At 43.0% G+C, this 27,949-nt stretch overlaps 1 protein-coding gene across 3 annotated transcripts in view; it reads right to left on the bottom strand.

The window, feature by feature from the left end:
* Positions 1–22,069, bottom strand: part of RSPO3 (R-spondin 3) — a 90,502-nt gene extending 68,433 nt beyond the window's left edge. The window contains exon 1 of one of the 3 annotated variants that reach the window (XM_048935408.1): positions 21,744–22,069. In XM_048935408.1, the coding sequence (XP_048791365.1) occupies positions 21,744–21,840 (97 nt within the window). In that variant the 5' untranslated portion in view covers positions 21,841–22,069. Of the gene's footprint in view, positions 1–21,460; positions 21,547–21,743 lie in introns of those variants that run through there. The other 2 variants (XM_048935407.1, XM_048935409.1) reach the window with 2 other exon arrangements.
* Positions 22,070–27,949: the final 5,880 nt, after the last annotated feature.

Genomic DNA, 27,949 nt, shown 5'->3' with positions numbered 1-27,949 from the left:
CCTGGGGCAGAGTGATGGACCAAGGCATCAACCTGTATTCTGTAGACCAACAGAGATCTTCATCATTTTAGAAAGTGAGAAAAATTATTGCACATGTATGAGTTCCCAATGCCAAAGCAAACTTACATACATTCCAGTACAGAAGAAAATAAAGCAAACATGGTGGAAGAAAATAAAAGCAGTAGGAAAACTTTCAACATCTAGTTATTTTGTATTTGCTTGTTTCCGGAGACCCTCTAACAGCACCACAGTTCTGTACTTTTTGGAGAAAGCTAGCAGTTTCAGGGCTGATGAAGTCACTAGCATACAGCTCCTTTCAGAAATCCTTTCTATCTTCTAGCATTGTGAATTTGAAAGTAATGACATCAACATTTTCAAATCTAGGGCCTCAAGTGAGATAATTAATCCCCTGCATCATTCCCAAATACATGACCTGAATTTCAGCATGCCAGTGGAAGATGCAAATGGTACACTGTCTGAAAAACCAACTGTTTATGTAGGAGACTAATCAAAGAGTAGTTGCTTCACTCCTAGAGCAAAACATAAAAGTTTTGGCCATGTCAACTATGGGCTTCAGTTTCTTCAGCTGCAAAGGAGAAATGATACCTATCTCTTAGGAGTGTTGAGGTGTTCAATTCATGGATGTTTACAATATGCTCTCAAATTTGGCCGAAATTTCTGGCTTTTTATTTGCACACACAAGCCTTCATGTGTAACTGTTCTTGGCACTGTGTTCAGTCTTGCGTTATATGGGATTCTCTCATATACATCAGATTGAAAGCAACTACTGAGTCATGGGTGCAAGTGTGGCAACCATTTGTTCTAGTCAATCATATGACATTTCCAAGTAGAGATTTCAAAGACAGATTGAAGCAAGTTGGGAAGTCAGTTCTTTTAACATTCTGATTTCTGTTCTGTGACTGAAGAGATTAGATTATTGGAAAACATGCTATTAGTGGTGGCTTGTGGCCAAAAGGTCTGCTTTGCATTCTGCAAGGGGTGCTGTACTTGCTGTAAATGAAGGAAAAGAGCTAGTTAAGTTACTCTAGCAAGGAATGTTCCCTTTGGGAATTGTCCACAGCAAACTAGAACTGTGGTTGGTGAGGAAAGAGCAGCAGGGAGAAGAAAAATAACAAAAAAGGTCAGAAATTTCAGGGAAATAAAAGGCCCTTTTTCTTCTATATTCTGAGCACCAAGTTAACGTTTAATGTTTGTTGATCCATTCTATGCTACTTTCTGCTTATCCAGACCCAAATGTATGAAAACCCAAACAATTACCATGTAAGCTCATTCTTAAATTCCACCCCACTCCAGAAAGCACATCAGCATATAGTTGCCTTCACATACGTGACGCAGACCCCTTGACTTCTATCAGACTTAAACGCCTGATTAAAATTAAGGACACATCCTTGATTAGAGGCTCTTATGCTTGTAGCCGGCACGTATCTTCCTGAAGTAGACAAAAGCATGACTCTTAACACACTAACCCAAACACTGAAAATAATGTTCTGAACTTCTCATCTCTTAAATAATTAGAAGACTAAATCATTTTTCATTTTTAATTATTTTCAGTATTTTTAGATTTCATAGTAAAGAACAAAAAGCTTCAAATGTTTGCAACAGGATTATGTTTTCAATGTGCTTCAGAGGAACAAAAACATTGCTTTTTTCCTTTTGGTAGAAGAGTTTTTTTAAGAAAATCTCCTTCCTAATTCTACAGAGAAAAGATATGTGAACTCAAAATGCTTATGAGAAGAGTTTGCTATTATTTTAATTTATTAACTCTTAAAAATTAATGGTTTTGCTTTTTAAATCACTGTCATAATATGTGGGAGTAAGATTCCTCCATGCTTAGAGTTAGCAGCTCTGTTTCTTTACTGCAGAAGACTCAATAAAGATGATAATTTCGGTGCTTTTTTAACAGAAAGATTTTCAAATTTGAGATTACCTATTGATTTTATCAAGAAATTCCTAAACTATATCCTGCTATGAATAAAATCAGATTTCTTCTATTTCAATAAGAAAAAAAATGGTGTTCTGGAAAGAGAGACTCAAATCCTGCTCCTTAATCTCTTAAGTATCCTTTTCAGCTCGAATCCACTGTTTACTCTCTAATATTTTCCATACCAATATAATATGTAACACTCCATATGGAAACAAAAAAGTACAACAAAGGTATGCTCACAGAAAATTGGAAAGAGGTGTTTGAAAGGAAACCAAGGGAGAATAATGCCAAAAGATCGGGGAAAATGATTACAGTGTTTTTCACTGATGTGAAAATGAGAGAAAAATACGATTATCACAAAACATGTTGTGATTTCCACCATCCTGAAAAAACCCTGGGAGCGTGATGTAATCTAATCTCAGCAGTAGCTGTAGCAATAATGCTCCAAATATACGTGCAAGTCTGTAGGACTTCTTATCCTGAGGTCTTCAAGGCAATCGAGTAACATTCAGCTCCATGATGTGAGAGCATTTAGGGATATCATTTTTCCCTTCCTTCACTGAAGCAACTCTTCAGCAGCGTATGTTTGGAAAAGAATACACTGCCTGTCTGAGAACTAACCAGTCATAGCTGATAAATCTGGGAAACCTGTAGAGCTGCTAGGCTCTTACCAAAACCCAACATGATTGCTGTTGGCCTCATTCTGCTTTACACTACATGTGAGAGATGTGGCCACCCCAATGCCTAGGATGAAGCAAGAGTTCAGTACTGGGCATTCAGAAGAGCTAGTGAATTATTTCACTGCTGTTTTCCTCCTCTGAAGATTTCTAAGCTTTAAAGTATCTTGATGGTACATGTCTGAGAGCTGCTGGAGGCAGGGTACAGCCATTAGGCAGTTTGCACTGGGATATCTGCTTTCAGCCCACAGCTTTGTGGTATTCACTTACGTCAGGAACACAGTTGTTTGGTCACAACACAGGAAAAATGCTTTGATAAACCCAATACTTCTCCAATTCTTTCTTCTATTCTTTCTTTTTTTCTAATCTCTTTCTTCTATTATATAAATTATTACTTTTTGTTATAAATAAATTATTACTTTTATTATAAGCAAGGAACAGTTCTCTGAAAGTTTAATACCAGAAGAATTATACTGGTATAAAACAGGCATGAGAACAGATACATTAAAGCTTCAGTTAGGCCTGCTTTAGTGATAAAAATGTACAATAAAATCTGTATCTAGATCAGTGGAGTGTTTTCTACAAAACCAGCCTCACCTGAAGTGCGCACTCAAAAAGCCCATCTTTCTCTAGGTAGAAAAAACAGTCAGTCTGTAATTAGGAGCTGCCTCTAAAATATCTGATGCTATAAAACCATTTGCTGTTGGAAGTAAGATACAGCAGATTAGTGGTTGGAAATAGGAATCAGTGAGTCTTGATCACATAATCCAAGCCAAGTTCAGGACACCTTCATAGTTAATAACTGCAGTGGCCTCAGGGGAGGCCATATGATCTCGATCACATGTGTGCTTCAAATAAGAGGCCAGACATCTTTCTGAAAGTATGCTGCAGCTCAACCATAAATTATTTCGCCTGAGAAAGGAACCATTGACCAGGTCCTAGTGCTTTTGCTAGGCAGGCGGTCATGTTACCCTCTCCCAGCAGGCCCTCTAATCCTAAAACCCCCAGCATCTCTCAGATAACACAGTCTGCAAGGCACTGCAGGTTGTGCAAGTGACAGAATCATGGTGGTGCTCTCAGGTGTACAATTCTGCCCATCTGAAGAGCACTTTCGAACAGTCAGAGCCCTGGCTGGGGGCTGCACACTCCGAGGGCTCAGCACTGTGTTAGCATTAGTCAGATAGTATCAGCAATATCATCGTTTTCTTACTCATAGTGAGTTATATTATACTCATCAATCTGATTTTGATGACATAGAAAAAAGAGAGTGAAATAATTGTGGATAAAAGCAAATAAAAATGCCATATTTTTAATATAGAGTGATGATCCAATATTTTCTTTGTGATTTGAGAACTACTTGCTTCACAGGAGTTTTCAGAAATAAAATAAACTTCAGTTTCGTTAAAACAAACTCCACATTGTTGCCTTATGAACAAAATTGGATTTTTATGTCTCATAAGGTTTCAATGTAGCATATCTGCTGGATGAAGCATCAGTGTAAGCAAACAGATGGTAGGAGACTTGTTGATTTTACCACAATATATTTGTGCAGGACAGAGAAGGGAAGAAATCAAGAAAGTATCCTTTTAATTTCACATAATCTTAGCCACTTGTCTAATGTAGTTTAACATTCACATGAAATTACTGAGAAAACAAAAGAAAATTAACAGTACCTTTTCATTTTTCAAAACCTAAACATTTATTTAAAATCTTTCAACAGTATGGTCTCTCCCTCAGTTTGTTTATTCTCTGTATCTGAGAAATTTAAGAAAGCACTGATAAATTAGTATTTTAAAGGGGATATAAAAATGGAATGTTGTTTCATGTGTTAATGGAATGAAATGATGGAATACTCCTCCTTGCTCAAAAAGCAGAAGGAATAACAAGCCAAGTTATTCACTGCTCCTGTCTTGTCTGAACTACAGCATGCATCTCACTGGGCTTCTTCGAACTAGCGTCTCTGAAATGTGTTTAAGGTGCTGTCTTATATACAACTTGGATAAAATGTTGCCTTAAACAGCATGTCCACTCAGTGAGCATGGCTCTTAGGAAAAAATAGAAAAATGAACTTCACTATTATAGTCTCTCTTTTTGCACTTCTTTTTCATCCCCAGAAAACTGGGCTCCTGTTCTAGAAATATAAAGCTGAGCACCTCAGCTCTTACTGGTTGCAGAGTAGTCATTCACAATTGGGCCAAGTGTCTGTAATGCCATCCTATCCTCAGTCATGTGTTTCACACTCGTGTTGTATATGCTTATGATATGACCAACCATATGGTAATGTGGAGCAAATTCCGAGAATCACTTTCATCATGGTCATAACACTGTAAGGTAAGCAGGAATGGCCCTTCACATCACAAAAGGGAGATGATATACCAGCATTTCCCCAGAAGTGATGGAGAATTAAAGCTTATGCTGCACTTGAACATTCAAGGATGACACTGAAGCATTCTCCATAGTAGAAACTAGGAGTCCTGGGGGTTCTTCTCTCTTTCAACTGTTTTTTACCATTTCTGAAAGGTTTCTACCCAACTTTGAAAATCAAAGTGCCTGCACTTAGGGATCCATATAGGGATTCGCCTTCCCTTTTTGTAGGCAACCAGCATTCCTGTCCCCTCAAGAATCTTTCTGGGTCTTGTTCAGTTTGACACTTCTGCAGATGGAGAGTAGGAGGTCCCTTGAGCTCGGGCATCAGGCTTTGTAGTCACTGGAGGCAACAGGCATTTTTAGGCCTCACTCCATCTGAATTATCTTAAACCTCTACCTAGGGATGACATTGTGCAAGAACTGCCATTTTTTTGTCCAATAATTAGCTTGGTTGTTAGTATTTATGCTTTCAGTTCCTACAGCCAAAGGAATTGATCAAATTCTTTATTTATTTGGGTCAGTCAAATACAAACATCAACAAAGACCTGCCAAATTATCCAATGGAAGATTTGTCCCTTGATAACCAAAACAAACAAAAGAGGAATGACCTTCTAGACTTCAGCAAGAATTGTAAGTGATCCGTGTGTCTTAAAATGAGATCATTACTGTTGACTAGACTTAGAAAATACTTTCTCTGCCTCTTTCATGCTTTTCATAAACTGATGGCAATGGTCTACTGAAAAACTTTTAAGAGGATAGATATGAAAGATGGACTGATATCTGTAAGGGTTTTGAAAGGTGCATTCTTACTTCTGTTTCTTAATGCTATTATTATAAGGAGAATGTTAACAGAACTGCTGGCACTAGTAAAGATGTTTGTGTTACTAAGCTCAACTCTTAAATTAATCTGACTATGCTATTAAAAATCTTGCTGTCTGTAATTGTAAAAAAGATTCTGGACCATCTTGATTCTACAATATCAACATGTGTCAGAAAATAAGCTTTTTCTCCTGACAGAAATTCCAAAATTGGCTCCAATTTCAGATCCACAATTGCTTAGAGGAGCTCTGTGTAGAACAATTCCATTTGCTTTCAGCTATCCAAGCCCACTAGCTTAGAAACACTCCTTACTTATGTACCTCTTGCTTGAAGAGACCATCTAGTCTGCCCTTCCAGAGCTTTTCCAAAGCATAAGCTTTGATTTTGCCTAATATCCCGAAGCTCCATATGCACACATGGCAGTATAGAAGTTGTTTCCCCATACCTGCTACTTGACATTCATCATCCTTGCCACTGTCAAGAAACTCTAAATACTCTTGTTCTCTCCTCCTAATGGCTTTAGGGAAGGAAATGTCAGCACCTGAAAGCCCAGACAGACCAAGGACCAAATAGCAGACAAAGGCTTTTTGTCTGCTGCTTTTGGACGTGAATGATGTCCAGTGATAGTGAAAGGCCAGTGCTCCATCCAAGACCTACTCTACAGCAGTCATTCTCTGAGAGATTGCTACTGATTTCAGCCAGAAATGATTTCAGTCAGAGATGGCCTTGCCTAATCAACACTTGGAAAAATGCACTGCATCCACCGGAGTCACACACATCTCCACCTGTACTTCAAGTGCATCTTATGCTTGTGAACATACACAAACAACACATTGCTTAATTTGTGCTGGGTACTAGTCAACTGCACAGAGGAATAGCTGGAGCAAACATCACCTTCATCTGTCTAGACACCAGTCCAATATCCTCTGCGAGGGGGATGTTAATTACTTATTTTGATGCATCCCTTTATTTAACTTGTGGAGGCTTACTTCAGATCAACACAAGCACTGTACCTTCTCCTTTTCACTCTCTAGGCAACCTGCAGGATACATGTTTACTTTAACAAGTTTCACCCTTCTTCTCTGCTGTGATGTTGAAGCCTGTGACTCCGTAAGTGACAGAAATAAGTAATGGGAACATCCAGTGAGCCAGCATGCTCTTGCTCAGCAGCTCTCACCTAACTCTCCCAGTTACCCAGCTCACTTTTACCTCCTCTTCAGTAAAGTTCTAAACTTGCATACTGAAAATGATGACTGAAAGTCTGAAAATTCAAATGTAACTATGAAACTTAAGATGAATTGACGAATAAAACAAATAACTCCCAGAAAACATCTAGACATTTTCTTTAAGATAGAGAGAGGGAAAATGAAAGGAGGCTGCCAACTTCAAAAATTATATATAATGCCAAGAGAGCTATTTGCATGCCACATATTCCTGAGTATCAGATATTACCACCCTAGGAAAACATCACAAGTGGCCTGGATGAGCTGCAGGCTTTTTTTTCTTGCAGGACTCAACAAGGAGGAAACTGGAGTCAAACTTTGTAATCCATTTTTGCCCCTTCTGTCTTGGAACCAGCATACACTTCTCACTGCAAAATCCCAATATATATGTATATATATAATGTAATTAAAATGAGGAAAAAAAATAACAGTAACACCAGCCTTTCTTGGAACACAAAATCTTGCAGTGCTATGCATGTCACAGAAATATACCTGCTGTTAACTGTGTTCCAAGCATGTCATATATTTTTTCAGGAAAAAAAAAAAAAACTGGCTAGGCTCTAGGTGCACCTATGCATCTTTCTCAGAAAGCTGTAAATGTGGCCCTTTTAATTCTCAATTCTGAGTCCACTGGAAAGTTATTTCTGTCAGCATTACTTCTTAAGAATTTTATTATCAGCCCACGAAGAACCTTACCTACTTCCAGTATCACACTGCACAGTAAACACTTCAGACATTGCAATCAGAGGAATTTTAGATAATGAAAGTTATATGTTCCACCAGAGAAGTGCTCATCTTTTCCCCTTTATCATGTGATAATAGTGCAAAGGCTGTTTCTGATGAAAGTAGGCTTAGGAGAGAGTTTGGAGTTGTGTATTTTTGTTAGTGATGTTTTGTTGTGTATTTTTGTTTGTTTTGAGGGGGCAGAAAACAGAAAGGCAAAAAAGTCCAAACTAGGACTTTGAGTACTTTTGCAGCCTGATACAGATCAGTTAAAACACATCAGTTCGGACACTTCCTTAGCATACTCTGCCCATTGCTGTCCTGAAGATTTGTGAGGAGGGTGCACACATTAGAGAATGCTGTCTCTGCACTGATTATTTATAATGATAACACACTGATGCTCAAATTACACTGTGTTCTGCCTGCTGCCTCCCATCTTGTCCTTCCCTACAAGTAACCCAGAGGTAAGGATGTTCACATGAGTTTGTAAAGCGCCTATTGCTGCAAACAATAATAAGAGCTATCAATTAGGAGCAGTTACTTACACTTTGTTTAATCTCAAACGGATTCTTCTAAATATTTACAGTAGAAGAGTTGTCAGACCAAATGCTGGAAATTACTGGCATCTTCCCAGAATCCAGAAAGGAAGAAGAAAAGAAACCCACTCGTTGCACTCTTCTGCAGGGTTTTAGCAGTCAGGATCTGCCTTCTATAACGTGGTGGTACCGAGCACCTCACAGTGTGGAAGGCACACACGGGCCTCAAGAACCAGAGCTGTTCATGTGAAGGAGGTGTGAAGGAGGAGCAGGAGTCCTGTGAAGCAAGGAGAGCATGTGGCCCCAGGGAAGGACCCATGTGCCAGACAAATGCTCGATGCATGGGGCCCTGACAGCAGGAGGAGTGGATGAAAGCTGTACCGCTTGCCCTGTCTCTGGTGGAACCTGAGGCAAGAGGCACTTGCGCAGCTTGTTATCTCCCTCTGTCACACAGCAGGTCACAGAAAACCTCAGAGAGTTGTTGTCTTACTTTGGAAAAAAAATCCATTGATTTTAAAATGAGAGCTTAGCTTGAACAAGGATCTGTGAATTTGTCCAGATCCAATAGTTTTCTGTAGTATTTGCCATTGTAAGGCCCTGCCCTGATTTTGAGATGTGTGTGTGTGTATGTGAATGTGTGTGTATGTGAATACGTGTGTGTATGAATGCAAGTGCGAGAGGGAGAGAAATCTCACTGCCTAAAACTGTTCTGCCAAAATAAACTTTGGAGCATTTTATAAATTAACTCTGCTCTGTGTGTTTATTTTTCTTGTGGAGATTCTAAAAAGAGACTGTTCAACTCATCTTATTAGGGGCAGCATACTTTTTTTAAAGAGAAAAATAAGTTCCTACTCTGCACTGGAAAGTATTTGCTATTTTCAGCTAAAAGTATTCTTTCCTTCTGACCTGGCATATTAGATAAGATTTATATTTCCGACCTGACATTAGGTAGTTAAGATTTATTCTTTTATATTAACTTTACTGAGCTTGCAAGCTATTCATTTACAGCACAGGGAATATATTTATGGCAGAAGCAAAGAAAGTTCACTACAAAGTAGTAAAATATGTTATTAGGAGTGTCCTGTAGACTGATGAAAATTGTGAGTACCCTTGCAGCTGGCTCCCTTCTGGCTCTTTTTTCCCTCTTTGTTATTTCAACTTTAAAATTTGAATTTGAAGTCAGTTTCAATGGTGAATAACTTAAAAGAGTCCAGATGATTCTAATATATCCACATATATATGTATGCATATGCTGTGTTTGAGAGGTGCAGGGAAAGGGATAACAAGTGACTTGAATTCTCTCCATGTTCTGCTGGCAATGACCCAGGCATAAGGAACATTGGACCTCACTCCCCTGCCAGTATAAATCAGGAGTAACTCTACTGAGGTATGAAACTGGTCTGTGAGTGAGAGCTGAATCAGATCTATAGCTCTCCTTTATCCAAAGGTGTGGGCCCAGGCAATCTGTTAATTTCCAATTTACTTAAAGAGGAGAACCGCAGACTGTGATGGAAATCTGGAAGCACTTCAAGCCTCTGTGGACAGAATACTGGAAAGTTAAAGGCCTCCTATTGAAATCAGTGATAAAACCTCCCATTAACTTCAATAAGAGCAGAATCAGGCCCTAAAAATGGCTGGAAGCCAAAGAACTGGATAGCTCATGCAGTAGGTAATAGGAGATTATGATTTTCACCAATAAATCACCGATACAAACCTGGCTGCACTTGGTTTAGACTCAAAATTGCTTTCATCTGATGTTTGTTTGAAACTGTCCATGTTGTAAAACCTTCAGAAAGAACTGGCAGACATGACAGCTGTCTCAGCAAGAGGCCGACGGCTGGATGGGGTGTGGTATCTCTTCCATTCCCACGTCATCAGAGGGAGTCCATCTTAACGAGAAGCAAGAAGCACTGGCCCGCCCATATGGAGAGCAGTGCTTGGGTTCTGTCACTAACCAGAGGTTTTCTGTTTCAGAAACTGTCAGACTAACTCTGTAAATTCACTTAGACTGAGTGTACTGGGGGAAGGGGTTACTGTTCTATAGCAAGCCAAGAGGAGGAGATATTTCCATTTGTAGACATTATTCAACTGCTGTCACAAGAGAGAATAGAGATGTGCAGAGCTTTGAGGAATTCAGTGTGTCGAAGAAAGGGCTTGGCATACAGAAAGTTAGGATGATCAGGCATTACGAAAGCTGGGAATTGCTCAAGGAGTGCAACATATTGCAGTTTGGCTGTCAAACTCCACTGCCAATCCATTCTGCATCTGAGAAGGAGAATTTCCTGCTAAACTGAGACCAGTTATTCTGGTATCTGAGCACTCAGTAGCACACTCTGACAATGTTTTGGGGAAACATTATTGAGAACATTAAGGGGAGGACCTCCCTTTCCCTTCCCCCAGATATTTCTGCAACTGGTAAACTTTTTCTGCTGGTCTCTGAAGGGTCCCTCCCTACTTCTCGGAGATCAGTAGACAAACTGGATGAATGTTTTGGTACTTGTGCTTGATCAAACAGTCCCAGCTATGTTTGATGTTAACTAGTACATTCACCACTTTCCAAACAGGACCTTTCACGCTTTTTGCACTTGATAGCCCTCAGGGCTATGTATTTCATTAAAGCACACAAACTCTTCCAGCTCACTTATTATTTTTCTACCAGACTATGTTTGACAATTGCTCCATGAATTTGCATCTTTGTGTACACACAGAGATTCATAGCTTATTTTTACAATGTGGCTTTGTAAATCAAAGGAGTCATTCACTACTTCTTTTTTTCCTCACCCAGAAATCCACTGCTAGCATCAATACCACTATACCATGGCTCAGTAGCATTTGTTCCCTTTTCACCATTTTTCCTCAAGACCCTGTGCTCGGAACCACAAGATGCAATAAACTGTGGCTTTACATTAAAAGGGAATGGTGAGAGGGAGACTTGCTCATAGTTACTAACTGGGCATGAGAGAATGTTCCCTCTCTTTTAGCTATCCACTGTCCATGCTGGCCTGGCATGGTGGATGTTTTCATTCTGCGAATTACTTCAGTGACTACTTTGAGAAATAGTAACCAAATTCATAGATATAGTAAGAGAAGGAAGTGGGAAGCCTGGCAATTGTAGCTGAGGAGATAACAGAGTAGGAGAAAACTCATGAGTGCTGAACAAAGTGAAAAAATACAGTATGGAGAAAACAGTGAAAGGATTCCTCCCACACTTCTAAATGGCAAATTGCAGCTGTACGTTGACAAAAGGGGGTGGAGTAGCCTCATGACCTCTACCAGCACCTCATGAAGAAAAGTACGGATTGCATTGCTGCTCCTTTCCTCGCTGAGTGAGAACAAAAATCCCCCACCATCATGGGTTTTTTTTGTTTTTTTTTTTTTTAATAGCCTATATAAATATCTAAGTTGCAGTCTGATAATATGCAAACTTTATGTTGGTAGTGCTCCTCGATCTGTTTGCTTCCTGACAATAGTTGCAACTAGAAACAGAATCAATCCCGTAATCTTTATGGGATGTTTATTCTGCTTAAACCAACTCCCAATAAAAACAAGGCCAAGACCCTAACTGAAAACCTGCCATGTGACTTATGATCATCACACTTCTCTCATAAATGACACAAAAGGTACTACTCCCTGCTGTTCCCTCAGCACTTACACAGACACATATACTCATGGACATCCCCAAATAATGTTAGCAACAGTGCTGTTCAGTTGCTATGTAGAACACAAAGACCCTTCTCCAGCACTACCCATCTCACCTGCCCATAGCTCACCTCAAGAAACATTGTTTTTCTCCTCACTGGCTAAAATTCCCAACCAGCTCATAGATGCCTTACAAAAAGCCAGATAGCTTTCACCTATATACCACCAAAGAAGGAAGGCTCCGTTTAAATTCCTGGTGTAGTTTTATGCTAAACAAAAAGAGGCTCCCATACCAAACTTCCAATCCAATTATTTTTGTTCTAGTTGAGTGTTTGACTTAAAAGATTTTGTTTTCTGTGACCAAACAGACCATAAAAAGAGTAGAAGACAAGTTTTCAAATGCATCAAAAGGATTTTAAAACTAAACCTTTTGTGCTTGGGGTGACTGACCCTTTTATTTTATTTTAAAATAATTTCAAAGTGAAAATACTTTAAGAATGTGTTAAGAAGACCTTTAATTCTTGCTTGTGTCTACATGAGTTTGTATGCATATATGTAGATTAAAATATGAATGTACAGCAACGAAGAGAAGAGTTGGCTAAATGTATGAGCATGTATAAATGTATGAGCATGTATAAATACAGTTTCAATCAAAATAATGAATTTTGCTAACATTTTGCAAGCAGTTTTAAACACCATCCTACTTTATCTGGTAAGTATATAGTTGGTTTTTTTCTTTCTTTCTTTTTCTTTTTTTCTTTCTTTTTTTTTTTTTTTTTTTTTTTTTTGACATTTCTGTTGAATGCTATGTGTGCTAATGGTTGAAAAGATCTTTTTAGCAGATCATAGCCAAACAGTGTGTTAAGGGTTTTTCCAGCTCAAGGATGACAGCTGTACGTCTGTGTGATTCCAGGGAATAAAATGCATAAAATAGAGAACTGGGAGCCAGAAAGCATGAGATGGAAGATTCTTCTGAATAAGCTCTCTTATATGTAATACTGCAATTTTTGTGGCTGATCTATTTTGGATAAGATGTGTCAAAGCTCTCTGCATTCCCCAGATAAAAAACTGAGGCCCTTTTTGATGCTCACAACAGTAGTCACAGGTAGTTGGAGAACAAGGAGGAAAGGGTCAACCAAGTAGTTCCATAAATAAATAACTGATTTTCAACATGTTATGCAAGGTTTCAGAGAGGATTATGGATTGACTTTTGTAATGCTCAGTGGTCTTTTAGTGGTAGTAATGAGTTGTATCCTACTTTTTTTACATTATCAATAAAGCTGGACAATGCAAGAGAATACAATTCATTTGATTAATCTATTTTATCTGGGCTCAGCTGTAATTTACAATGAGGAAGAAGTGGACTTTACTGCTAGATGGAAAGTGTTACTTCAGAAGGAGGAGAATAGCAGCCTGTTCTCATCTTGGACGGGTACAATTCTCATTTCCTTTTGTGCAGAGCCAGATCCCAACAAATAGGAATAAGACCCACAACCCATGCTTCTAACCTCTGTGAAAATTGTTCATCAGCATCCAGACCCAGCACATAGAAACATTGCAAAGGAAAGCCTATGTGAAATCTGTTCCATAATTTTCATGTTAGGGGAGCAATCGGGCCCACTTGGACCTTTAAGAGACCACATAACTTCAACATACTTTACCATTTGTTATGCTATTTCTCAAAATATATTTAATTCAGAGATACAAATGTAACAGCTTACTTGTCCTGAGATATTTGAAAGAAGATGTATTTTTTAGAGTACAATTAACATCTAAGTGAGTTACTGAGAAGAAAGCTCGTGGTATCCATTTGTGGAAGAAAATCAACATTCTCAAATCATACCAATTTTGTATGTTGTTGGCAGAAATAAATGATATCAAAAGAGAAATGGAAATACTTTTGTCCACTATCTTTCCAGGGGAATTTGTTTTTATATTTAATTTGTTACTCAGAATAACTTTGGTCTTAGAAAATAATATGTGACCTCCGCAGTTATATGGATGTCCTCTTGCTGATAGTAACATACACCTGAATCCTACTGATAAATTCTTACACCACTGAAGCTTTCCCTCAGTGGATGTATTAAATAGCACATTTAAGATGTTTTAGCCCTAAAAGCTGGGCGTTGGGCATAAAAATGCTTGTCCAGGGTACAGAACAAGTTACAAAGTTCTGTGCTCTCATGCAAAATTCCAGGTTCAGTTTTAATACACACTCAACTCTGAAACTCATTAACTGTTCAATTCTTCATAAAGCAGAAGCCTAATCCACAAATGCGTTATCTCATTTTGGACCACAAAATTGAACATCTTTGCAAATTACCATGTTGTGTAATTTGTTTACCTTTCCTGCTTTTACAGTTCTGTCTTTTATATTTTATGACATCTGCGGACGCTATGCCCACTGCAAGAAGGTCTTATCTGAGTGGATTATTTTTAATTCTGTGTTTTACTAAAACTTTCTGTAATCTTCGGATTTGCTAAATACATGCACTTAACATTCTCTGACTCCCGTGTTAAATAACTATCTCTTGGTCCCACTTGGTTTATTTTGAGGAAATAATTCTTCATTCATCTGTGTAACAGACAGCAAAATTTAAAAAGTAACCTCTTATTCTGCAGCAAAGAAAAGGTGTAGTGAAATTAACTATGGACATTCTAGGAAAAAAGGCTGTGAAACACTTGCCGACACTGATATTTGTAATCTTCATGAACAAGCGATCAAATAATGCAGGGCAAGTGTGTGTGGGAGGCAAGCTCTGAAGAAACTGGCTGTTTTCCTCTCTGACCAGTTGAGCTGTAATGAATAAAAAATGTTGTTGCTAAAGGAACCTGTAATAAATCCTGTTGGGAGTATTACATGTGCTGATAACACACATAAACTCTGTAAACATATTAAAGTGTCAGGTTTTAGTAGCTCTGGTTCATGTGGATGTTTGTAAATGTTAGCAAGAAACGCAATGGAAATCTCCTTTCACCAGCTGGTTGCTCCTGCATTTGCAGTTCACAGAAGAACCTTCTCCCCTTCCCTCCTCCAAGGAATATCATTCCTTGCTTCACATGAAAGACGAAGGAATCACATTAAAAGCCTACCTCTGCTGTAACTTCCCACCAAAACACTATCACTGCTCTGGTGAGTTATTTGGAGAGAAGCAGGGCAGAGGAGCTGGTGATTAGTAAGGGATTTATGCTGTCCTGAGTATCACTGCTTTGAGCAGCAATGCCCTCAGTCAGTGCTTTGGTGTCAATAGTGCTAGCAGCTCCGAGCGAGGCATCCAAGTTACCTTCCAGTGCATGGAAAGCATAGGGGGCTCCAAAAGGGGGGAACAGAAATGACCACACTGAGCAAGGAATTCTTAGCTGGGGCCAGAAACTGTATCACATCTTAGCTATCTTTAGTGTTTGGTGCCCTGGCACTGGTACCCAGACCTGTAAGACTACGTGTGTGCCTATGTTCTTTAACAGTGTGAAGGAGGCCTCACTCTTTGAAACAAAGGAAGGTGCAGCCTTATTACCCTTAATGTATCCAAAATCTTAGCTGCAAAAATATTCACCTGGAGTTGGAAAACGACGTTATGTCACATGCCTTTAGCTCAAGTTGATCTGCCCAAATAAACTGACTCTTATTTGCAGGTCATCTCAGGTGGTTTGGCTGCAGCCAGCAGCACAAGAGAGGAAAGGGTCAGTGAGCTGCTTACAGGGAAAACCATATTTCTGCGTACAGAAGCAGTCGCCAGCAAGATGATTGAGACCCTTGTTATCTTTGGAAGAAATCTGTTTCATTATTTTTATTATTCGGTATTATTTATTTATAACTTTTTTTACCCACGGTTTCTTTAAGAGAAAATGTCAGAAGGGCACTGAGCTCAAAAGTCTCCCATGCCAGGTGAATGCTCAGTCTGGGCAAGCTAACATCTCATGTAGAAACAACAAACCACCTGAGAACTGTCCACTTTAGGGCTGAGGTGGCAATTCAGCAGGGCTTTGAAAGTAAGGTGTTCCGATCCTGCACCAGACATACCTTAGGCATCTATGCCCCACTCTTGGATCTGAGCCCTGCTGTTTCTCCCCTAGCACCTTACAGGAAGCCACAGAATTCATACATCATTGCCATTCCAACACCCATCAGTGAGTTCCTGTTTTATTTTACAGCACCCTAAAATCTGCTTTACCCTGCAGAAAACATCCAACATCTGAAATCCCACATCTCGAACCTTTCATGTTTCAATGGAAAACGTGTCAGGACATGAAGCTGACACACAACAAGAAACCTGAAAGAATTATGTCTGTATCAAGACGCTACTATAGCTCCATGTAGAACGTGTGGTTCAGGGTTTTACTTTTGCTTAACAGTATCACCATAAGCATCCCGTTAAGTTCTTCCCCGTTAATGCCTTTGCTGTGGGGAGCAAAATAGTGCACTATGTGAGGAGCACAGTGCCACTCCAGCCAGAGGTCAGCCCCCCCCCCCAGCTCCAACCCCTGCAGCTAGTGCTTGTGTGCATAAGTTTTGCGGTTCCTTTTCTTGAGTGGGAGCTGTTTGTAATGATGTGAGTGAATAGTTTAAAGTGAACATTTTAAAGTGCATGATAGAGCTCGTAAGCTAGAAATCAAAACACAAGGATGTTTATTCGACAACTATTCTATAGCTATAGCGCAGTTGTGCTTTTTGTTCTTTAAGTAGCGTTGCTCATTTCAACTGCTAACAACAAAAATATGGCCAAAGCAATTGCTAATAAATCCCATTGGATTTCATTATGATAAAGTGTCCAGTAAGTCATTGTTTTGCCATTGTCAGAAGCCCAGTTGTTCAATTATTTATAAAAAAAAAAAAGTAGTAGATCTTCTTTTTTTGAGGGCCAGAGCATGTTTTGCATGAACAAATAGTTACTGCTGCATTGTTTGTGGTAATAGCAGACAGATTTTTGTTTAAAAACATGTATGGTTTCAGCTGCTTTTTCTCATCTGATAAGATTACTTTGTTCTGAATTATTTTGGTAAAAAAATTGGCAAAGCATTTTTGAATTGTTCAGAATCCAAAATTAGAAATGAGACAAAAATATTATTCCTTATTAGTTTTACATCTCTTTCACCAGACTTTCGCAACTTTTAAATTAATTTCAAGAGCAAATGGGACAATTTATTGTAGGGGAAAAAGGTTCTCAGGAACCCCCATGGTTTTAATGGAGAGTTTTCCCATTAGCCACTGCCTATAAATGATTGAATATGAAGCGATAGGCAGCTTATTAGTGTTAGTGGGTAAGAGCCATAGTCCAGACAGCATGCTTGCTTTATTAACTGGAAGGGAAAATGAACGGACTAAGCAACAGATAATGACTAAGTCCCATTTCTAAGTTCTAGCTCAATTTCTGTTATTAGAATTTCCATTGTCTCCAGAAAAAGAAAAGACTAAAAACAAAAAAACTGAACAAGAAGGAATGTACTAGGGATTTGCAAAGGCTTCATACACTGAAAACAAGCTTAAAAGAAAAAAGTCATCTCAGCATTTGCTGCACTGGCTTCAATTGGCTCAGTAAGTGAAAGTAGTAAAATAGCTGTCGTTTCCATATGCTTAAGAAAGAAGTTGCCTCCCAAGCAGATGATATGTCAGAGTTGTGAAAGGCACTGGGCATTGTTTTTTTTTTTCCTATGTAGGTATCTTACATATTTGGATAAGGATATTTTGCCAGTATTCCAGCACAGGAATCCTTCAAAACTCAAAATCTTTCCTGGGATCCTTTGAAAAGAGCCCTCTGCAGCTCAGGAAAGTCCACGGAACTTTCTCTACTGAAAACTATGGAGGCAGGTTCAAGCTCTAAAGTCATCACATTAATAATAGCAATGTTTTGTTCTGTCTGCGAAGAGAAGTGTGACTTCTTATATATCTGCTGATACACTGTCAATGGCTTTAAGAAGTGGCGGCATTACGTGTATTTACAGTTCAGCAGAACTTTTAAATAGATTAAGAAATGCCTTCAGGAGCTGGATGGAAAAGAAATGAAAATTATCACCATTTCAGATGTCAGGTATGAAATGGGAACTGATCTGTAGTGTTCTTTACTCTCACACGCCGACGCTCTTGGGATACGCGCCGCTCCACCAGCAGCTGGTATGTTTCAAGCCTGGGTCTACACGCACGCACAGCTATAAAAAAAACAACCCAAGCAAGCTACCCTATAATTCTTCTAATGCTTTCAGCAAGGGGTAGGGCTTTTTCCCTATTTGATTATTTAAGATATCACTGCTATGAAATCTGTTCGCAGTTTATGAAAGTACGATGAGACTGTTCTATGGCTGCTTTTGCTTCTTATGACTGTCCTAAGAATTTCACAGTATTTCGAAACAAACGGGCTCATCCACAAACGCGAAATATAGTTTCACTAAAAAAAAAAAAGACGCACTTGTCACAGCAAAGTATTTACTCTGACTATTCAAAGATGCAACCATCACCAAAAAAAAATGCATTGGCTGGACATAAATACTCTGAAAGAGAGCTAACAGTGAACAGTTTAATCTCACCCAAGGTCAGATTCAGCTCATTGATGGCTACTGCTCAGCTAAGTTCTGCCCTCCGTTACTGCACTCAGATATTAAATGATTTCTTTAAAAAAAAAATCAGTAATAACCCCTATATTATGTTTAGAATGTACTGTATCGCTATGCGTGCCGTGCCGACCCCAAGCATACATACAAGTGCTAGAAATATGTATATTGATGGTGAACTGTTAAAAAAATTACTTCCCAAAACACAATGTTATTTTAACTAGTAATGTAATTTCTCCTTTTTCTCTTGGGACAAAGGCAGGAGGCAATGCCAACAGTGGCCACCATGAGCCAACAGCAGTGTGCATCGTGGCAGCTCTGCACCCAAACTGCAGCTCCATAAGTCACACTGACAGCTGTACTCCCAGATGTAGGACTGATACGAGCGCAGGACTTTCTATCTGTCTGCTGTCACTTTGCTTACTCTGATGATACCCAAATTTAGCCCTTGGCGTGTTCACAGTCCATGGGGTCACAGCAAACGCTCTGGAGGTCACTGGCAGAGCCACATCAAACACTGCTCCATTTCCGGCAGTTAAAAGGTCAATGAGAAAGGTGCACAACTGTCGGTGCTGAGCGTGGAGGGCTGATGGTGGTCTGCAGAGCCAAAACACTTCGGAACTGTGGACTTAATCCTACTTCTTTTCTAAGAAAACTACTCACTGGCAGATACACAGAATTTCCTACAAGGTGGTATGTTAGTCTCTACTTGCTGCATATTAATCTCTCTTGTAGGACCCCAACAAGCAACTCAATTTGTTAATCTTAAGTGCTCTTATCAGAACGAACACACACATCTCTTGGCTAATGGCATGTTTGCTTTTGAACTTTTATTGATCGCGTCTGCCGCATCTATTTATGGACGCAACCCCTGTCTGCACCCCACTGTTGACTTCGGATGAGATCCACCTCTACTTCTACTCCTCCAGCAGCACATTTACAATTTGTAGAGGGACAGAAATTTTGGATATTCCAACTTGTAACTTCAATGAGAGTTTGGTCCACAGGTACAAAATAAGTAATGCCTCAGCACCAGGCCCTTCTGATGGGGGAAATTAAGAAAGAAATTTCAATTTACATGAGCTGAGCTTGGTGGCTGCATACTGCAAATTAGTCAGTTTAGGCTTTGTTATTCTTTTCTCTTAAAATGTGGTGGTATTAACACTCAGGATAGGGCCTCAGATATTTAACAAAGTGAAGTAACAGAAGTTCACTGGTTCATGGCTTGATGAAAATAGTTTAAACTGCATTTGAAGTACATAGGTGGGGTGGAAAATTGGAAGCACTTCCCAAGCAATGGGTCTGGGACTTACGTTTAAAGGAGACTGACTGGGGAAAAGAGACAAGAGATCCAGAGAAAGTCTTCATGTAATAGACACATCGGACAGGTGTCTTTTCTACCACTTCTGTCACTTTTTCAAGTGGCAGCATCCACTAACAAAGATCTGCAGATATTCACAGCTGAAATAATCTGTGCAAATAGTGTCCCAAGCCTCTTTTATAAGAGCTTCCATAAACACTCACGCTCTAATTCTCGCTTCACACCCAATAAGCAGCAGTGATACCTCAGTGTGTTTTACAGCCATCTGATCTAAGGACCTCAACCAGACCTCAACCACATCCCGGTGAGACATTCTGATGGATATGGCCCTTCACTTACAAAGCCAAGGGCCAGCTTTCCATCTCTAGCTGTAATTCTTTCCATCAATTGCTCACCAGTGAGTTCAGCTTAACTCTTGTCTTTTAAACAGAAAACTTTGAGCAAGTTCTCAGTACCTTCTCCACGTTGCACCATCCAGGTGTTTTGGTATTTTTTGGTTGTTTTTGTTTGTTTGTTTGTTTGTTATTTTCAGCCAACACCTCCAGTTCTAGCTCCCTAAAATCACTCAGCTCAACGAGTGGGGCTAAGACTCAGGTAGGACTGCACGAGCAGAGCCGAGCCGAGCCGAGCACCTGCCGCCGGCTGCCCGCCGCGGCTCAGGACAGCAGAGGTCGCCGCTGGCCCGGCTCTGGGTCCGGCACGGCGAGGCTCGCACAAGGTGCTCCTGGGGCTGCCCCCCGCTGCGTGGCCCCGACGGCGGAGAACGGTGCGTGGAACGACGACGGGGAGGGTGCAAGGGGTACGACTCCCGTGTCCCTCTGCCGAGCTCCTTCGGGGAGCCCCTGGAGCAGAGGGGCCGCGGCTGCCAGGGCTTAAGGGAGCAAGCGGTTAGCGCGTGAGACCGCGGAGCCGTCCCGTGCCAAAGGCAATATCCCCGAGCGCTCGCTGCGCTGCCGCGGGGAAGGGGTGCTGCGGCCCCCATCCGCTTCGGGGCACGCCGGGTGAATCGGACGCTGTGTGCAGAGCGGACAAAAAAGCCTTTCAAACGCTACTCATGCCGGGGAGGGGAGCACAAAATAATAACATCAGCCCCCGCGTCCTCTCCCTGAGGAAGTAATTCGATGTACTCCTCGCTGAATAAACGCAAGCTACCGCGCATTTCCCCGCTGTCCGCAGCTGTCAGGGGAAGGGGACATAAGAGCGGTAGGTGTGCAATAAGTGCCTCACCTACGCGATCGGCCGCGGTCGCTGCCCTCGGGGGCCGGAGAGGAGCACGGTGAGGGCACAGCGCGGCGGCGCTCGGAGCCCAGCGTGGGGCGAACCGTGCCGGAGCTTCGCTCCGTTCGCTTCAGCTCCGAGTCCCCCACCTTCGGGAGCTGCAGCCGTACATCTTGAGGGCTGCTCCCTCACGGCTGCCTGCGGCGTGCATCGGGGCGGCCGGGTCGAGAGGGAAGGATGCATTCAGCCCACTCGGAATCACCCGGAGAGTGAAGCAGAGCTGCTGCCCCGGGGGCTGCCAGGGCGGCCACACCGCGGGGGACTCCGCTCGCTATGAGGCGGCGATCCGTCCCGGCGGGTCCCAGCTCTGCCCTCTGCGGCCTCCTCCGATCACCGCAATGTGATCGAGGGGGGACGAAGGCTCTCGGGACATCGCGGCAAAAAGTTACCTGCATCGTGTTCTCTCATTGGGAAGCGCTAAGAAAATAAAGTTCCCCTTTAGCAGACGGAGAGGATCACGCGCAACTCATCCCGGAGCCGGCGCTGCTCATCCCAGTGAGGAGACACAGAAAATAGGAAAGAACCGAACCTCGCTCCGTCCCATCCGAACTCCGCGGAACGCGCGCAGGTCCGCTCAGCGCGGGGCTCGGGAACACCGCGGCAGCTCCCGGGCAGGTGGGCGGCACGGCGCGGGGAGCGGGGACGGCAAAGCAGAAAGCCCTTCGCACTTACTTCTTCCCTGTCGCCGTACCCTGGAGGCGTGCTGGCTGCCAATGTATTCCATAAAGTTCAAAGCGATAAAAAACCAAGAAATCAGTCGCAATTGCATAGTAACCCTTTGAGAGTTCCGCTTCTCCTTTCCGTTCGTTTTTTTTTTTTTCCTTTCCTTTCGAAAAAAAACCGAGGCGGCGCGGGATGAGCACAGCGGCACAGATACCTGCGCCGATGTCCAAAGCCAGGCTTGGCTGAGCTGGTGGCCTTTTTTTTTTTTTTTTTCCTTTTTTATTTTTTTCTTTTGCTTTTTGCGCTTTTTTTCCCCCCTTTTCTTTCCGTTTTCTTTTTCTTTTTTTTTTTTTTTTTTTTTTTTTCCTCCTCTTTTATTTATTTATTAATTTTCCTCGCCCCTCTGCTCTTCCTATACCACTTCAGCGCCGCCCGTCCCGCTGCTACCTGCGGCGGACCTCAGAGGGCACTCAGCAGCCGAGAGGAGCCGTGCAGCCGCCGCCGGGGTCCATGCCGGCAGCATGGTGGGGGGGTGCCGGTGGGCGTGCGGCAGAGCGGCCGTGCGTGCGGCGGGCGGGCGAGGTGCCGACAAGGCCGGGCGGGCCGACGGCGGTGCGAGAGGAGTGTGCGAGGGCGGGAGCGCCGGGGGGGCAGGAGGAGGACCCAGCCCCGCCGCCGCTCCGGAGCAACCGCGGGGCGCAGGTGGGCCGGGCCCCCCCCGCCCGTCGACGGGCAGCCCCCGCCGGGCCGCGTGCGGCAGCCGCTCCGGAGCGGGGCCCCGGGGGAGCGGCCCCGGGGCGGGGCGGGACGAGGCGGGACGAGGCGAGCCCGCGGCGCCCGGCACGGCATGGGGAGCTCCCTTGGGGCGTCCTCCTCCGGCAGCGGGGCCGGGAGGGGGGCGCGGAGCCCGCTGTCGTACTGCCTCCCGCGGCGGGGCGGGCCGGGACCGGGCTGCTCTAGCCTCTCCTCCGCCGTCGTCCTTCCCGGGATCCCGTGCCCTACGAGTTGCCCCCCTCGCTGGGGCCGGGTAGATGCGCCGTGCCTTTTTGTAGTGCGGAGGACATAGTGCGGCACCCCTTTGGCAATTGTCCTCCCGTATCCCTGCTCTAAATGGAGATGGATGGGGAGGCGGGAGTGGGGTCTGAAGCCTTCTGCAGCCTGAGGGCTTCTGCCCAGATGCTCCTCTGCCATTTGCCCCTGTGCGGGGCAGACCGGGACAGCCCCTCCGGCAGGACACAAGGCACGGCAGAGCAGCGGTCCCGCCGGGGCCGGTAGTGGAGGCGCGGGGACGGGCCGAGTCGCTGTGTCCCGGGGCGTCCGCAGCCGCCGCCGGGATCCCGTCAGAGAGCACAGCGGGGGCACAGCCGCTGTTGGACGGAGGGGTATCGCGTTTCCTCTCTACGGCAGGGACCGCTGTTCTGGGGGAAGGAGGAGGTTGCAAAGAAGGGCGTGAGGCTGATGCAGGGGGAAAGTGTCGACTTCGCCGAATCCTTTCTCGCTCCGCTCCTTATCTCCGCGGCTATCGCCGGGAGTAAAGAGGGCGGCGGATAAAGCGGCGCCGATGGCATCGGAAGCCCCGAGCGCTGCGAGCACTGGCTGCTGCGTAACTCCGTTCCTCGGTCTCTCCCCCTCGCTGCCCCGCTAGGAGCTGTGAAATATCCGTATCATAAAATGTAGGGGATTTAAAGGGCGGTGGGAAGGACCCTTTGAAAAAGGCTCTAGGAAAAGTCTTTCTAATCCAGGATACTTGAGCCGGATGGGGTGGGATTGCCGGAGAGGCATAACATAAAAGTAACGCGCCGAGCGAGCAGAGGGGCTGCGCGGGCACGGGGAGAGCGCGTTCTCCTCGGGTTGGGTTCGGGTTTGTTGGAGATTGAGCCCTCCCGCGTGCCGGTGCGCATGGGGACAGTTCTGATATTAGTGAAATGTGTGGAAGGAGCTCGTTCCAGAGCAATGCTCTGGAGTGCAGTGCCGTGTTTATGTCGCTCATCCCGAGAAGATATCGGTGGCAAAGTTCAGGCCGACATCAGCCCGGCCGAGCGGGGCCGCACAGCTGCGGGGCGGTGGGACCGGGAGCGGGGCAGGGACAGCCGCAGCGCCGGGACAGGGAGCGGTGAGTCGGAACGGCTCCTGGGAGGCTCCGTAAGCCCTCCGAGGGCTTGGGTCTGTGGAACGGGTAAAAGAAGCTGATGATCCTCATCGGCTGTGGAACTCAAGAGAATTCTTAGCCCTCTGTTTGACCGAACTGCATTTAGTTCATTGAATCTGTGACTGTAAGATCAGCCCGGAGCTGTTTTTAAACTGAAGCTGATAAATAAATAAATAAATAAAGCCTATTCGTCAAAGAATGGTGTATGGTGTTTCGCTGCTGCAGCTCTTGCCCAGGGGTTTCTCTGTGCAACTCGCTGTAGCCAGAAAATTTTCACTCTCAGAATAGTAAATAAATTAGGGAAAGGGGAGGTAAACTCATGCTGCTCAGTCTATAGCCAAACTAAGACTTTAAGATAATAGTATTCAATAAATAGCTGATATGATGCTTGCTTACAGCGGCACTCTGGTCACAGAAGTAGCCATGTGAACAGGACAGCTGAATACTACCCCCTTTGTTGTTCTTCTCTAGACTGGAAATAGTTTGTGTAAGTGAACAAAAGGGTCATTGCCTTCCCAACTTGGGAAGCACAGTAGAGAATTAAAGGCCATGGATTACTTCTGAGACATAATTTGGAAATGAAATTCAGTATCAAACATGAGATCCTTATTTTTCAGGTGCTCCTCATGTTGTGCATCACACAGATGAGACTTCTGCTGTTGAGGCATCTGTGAAAGCAACGCCTTTCCAAGAGGGGAGGGCTGGAGGGCTGCAGCACTCACCCTGAACAGAACTTGCATAATCCTACACATTACTGTTTGTTAATCACTAACAATATTCTTGGCACTGCTCAGGACCCCAAATCGTGGCAGTCTTTGCCCCACATTTTTTTCCTGTATGAACTAAGGGGGGAGCATGCATTAGGCAAGACGTGCAGAGGCACACATGTAGAAGCAATAACCCAAATCACACATATATACACATATATATGTGTAAGTATGTGTGTGTCTGTGTTACTGCTCTTTTCCAACTTCCAAATCTGACAGTTGTTCCATTTCTGTGTAATGTTTCCTAACACAACCCATTTGTTCTTCAGTCAACTTCAGTTTGGGAGGTTAATCTTCTGTAAAATCGCGAGCATTCTCAAAAGCTGTTAATATCACAAACAGAGGATTATAATTGTGTAGTCTAAATAAACCAAAAGAAGGGAGTGATGAGAAATGCTTCACTCACGGTAGGTTAAAACTGCGAGAAAGTGCGTGCTTTTTAAAAGTAAACTAGCTCCTGACGTTCCAATCCCAATATTTTTAATAATGTCTTTATGCTTTAAATATTTAAAAGACATAATGGCATAACATTAATAAAATGCACAATAGGGAACAATCCTACATTGGCAGAGAACAACTGGATGACCTAATTGATTTTTCCCATCTCTGACTTGTGCAATGACTTCTGTCATTGTAATGAAATCTCAGTGTAATCAAAGCCTGCAGGATCAGACCCTAAATTAGCATGTCGGTCTGGACGATCCCTCTGCCCAAGCCAGCTCCAAAGCCCGCTGCCGTCAGCTTGACCCCTCGTGAGTCCAAGAGAGGTTTGGATCTGGTCTTCAGGATAGCTCTGGAAGGAAGCTGAATTGTTGTTTTATTATATGTAGGGGAAAAAAAGAGTATTTGTGGGAAAAATGCATGGGTGGATTCCGCGGTACAAACCTTCCAGATGCAGCTCAGTTAAGAAAGTCCAACAGGAAGGCGTCAAAATGAAATGGAGAACTTTTTGGCACAGAGAAAGCTGTAGCAGTTAATGCGAGGATGTTCAAAACCTTGCTAACTCATTGTTTCTCTCAGTTCATCTGTCAGATGGCCATCTCTTGGACTTGCCATCAGATTGTAAAGCCTTTGGGATTGAGACCAACTTTTTGTTCTGTCTCTGCAGAATCTGTGCCTAGAGCAACAGTGATTTACTAGTAAAAAGCTCAGCATTGCCATGGAAGTCTCAGTGTAGTTTGGGTGTAAATAGCCTGGAATGGGGGTGATTAACACGAATACTTTTGTGATCTATGCTAAGTTTAAAAGAATGCTTTCAGTCTAGACAGGGGTAGCACCAGAATCACTACACACTGATCTAAATTCATGCATCACTTTACACAAGTTTACTTTTTGTGTGGTGATAGCCCACGAGGTAAAGCTGTGACTGAGTAAAACTGGAGGATGTGAGTAACCAACAACGAAAGTTTCACGGGGCTTTCTGACACATTCATTTGTCTGGCTGTTGAATTCTCTGTGATCCCAGTATTTGGGAGAACGACTCACAGCACCCAAATCATAGGCCTGGGTGTTTTCTCACTGTGGTTATGCTCCCAGTGAATTTGTTTGGTGGTTATGATCCCCTAAACAAATCCCACTGACTCACTGGAATGACTTGCTCATTCCCACTTCCTGGGTGGTGCTGACCCAACGATTAGCAGTAGCACATTGGATTGGGGAAATAGCTGTCTGAAAAAAAAATGTGAAATCCTGAGGGGATTAAAAAAAAAGTTTTAAAAAAAAGTTTTAAAAAAATTTCACTTCATCGCATTTGGTTTCCTAATCTAGTGCACAATGAAGAGCAAGGAGTAACGAGCCTGACATGTAAAGTAGACACTAAAGGACAGGAAGGTCTCAAAAGTGTTGATTTAGCAAGGACACTACTGATGAAATTATTGATGTAGAATCCTTCAGGAATGCAGGGAGTAGAGAAATCTGTTTCTTCATCTGAGTGCTCACTCTGTAGTATGGGTGATGTGCACATTGCCCTGCATGTGCACAAGTCAATGGGCAGGCATGAGGAAAGTCATGGTGCATGGCATGGAGTTTCTGTGCTGCTGTTATAGCTGTCCTCAGCAGCCACCTCCACTTGCTAGGAAGTCTTGATGCAGTTCAGCTCCGGTGACCTGAAGAATCTTCCTCTGTGCTAAGATTGCATATGCCCATGGACAGCCTTTCTGTCTGCCCCAGGCCCAGGCACAGATAGTTCCTCGTCCCAGTTCCATCACAGGAAAACCTCAGAAACACACCAAGAAAACTATCTTCTAAACATCATTTCATTTTCATTTAAAAAACAGAATATTCACCCAGGAGGAAGGGGATAGGTTCTGTAGCTGTGGGTTTCTCAAATCTAAGACTTGCTGGACCAGAGAGAGAACACGAGAGTTGAGGCTCCACCCTCATACTTCAAAGAAGACGAGCAGATCAAAACTCTTGTCATTAATTATCTGTTATCACAATATTGACAGTGTTACAATCTTTTCTCTTTTGAAAAAAGAATAAAGCCTGCTTATTTCTTGGAATGGAAGACCACCAGAGGTTCCTTTAGTCAATTCAGTGAAGTTATGTGTGGTGGATTTGTCACATATTGATGTCTTCTACAGTGTAGCAATAGCTAGGGGGTTGCCTGATGGTAGTAAGTGGCTTCTGGTGGCTTCAGTCTTAAAGGTGTAAGGCAGTTTTATATTAAGCCTTTGGTCCCAGTGTTGTCAGATGCTATTGGCACTGCCTTTGTACTAATACCAGCACTTTTGCACCTTGCATGGAGCTGGTTTGGGGAGCTAAATTACAAGAAAGCTGTACTGCAAGAAAAGCACAGGATAGGGTGGAGAGGAACAGGAACATCTACAACCTCTCTGGGCTGCTTGTTCCAGCACCTCACCATCCTCTCAGTGAAAAATTTCCCCCGACATCTAAGCTAAGTCTCCCCTCTTTTAGTTTAAACAGTTTCCTTTTACTAACTTACAAAGAACTTATTGCACGGTGCTTGTTCAGAGGTTGGACTGGCAGCCAGGTCTGGCTCCTCAGAGCATTTATGCTTTGCTTTGCTTGGGTTTGGCCCTCAAACTGCTCTCCCAGAAGCCCTGCCCGTGTTGGTTCCAGGTCTCCACAGGGCTGAATCCCGAGAGCATTCACCCCAAAGAGGGAAGAATGTGGCATGTTTCCAGGCTGAGCTGCTGCTGCTGCTGCTGATTCTTAGATCACAGCTTTCTGCAGAGTTATCAAAGTCCTTGTTTGGATCTGGATTCTTGTACCAACCTGCTTTAACGTGCTTGCAGTTACACATAGCAATAACATGTAGCACACAGCAGGGAAGTTTA

This window comes from Lagopus muta, chromosome 2 (assembly GCF_023343835.1).
Source record: "Lagopus muta isolate bLagMut1 chromosome 2, bLagMut1 primary, whole genome shotgun sequence".
NCBI lineage: Eukaryota > Metazoa > Chordata > Aves > Galliformes > Phasianidae > Lagopus > Lagopus muta.
This window is presented reverse-complemented; position numbering and strand designations above follow the sequence as displayed.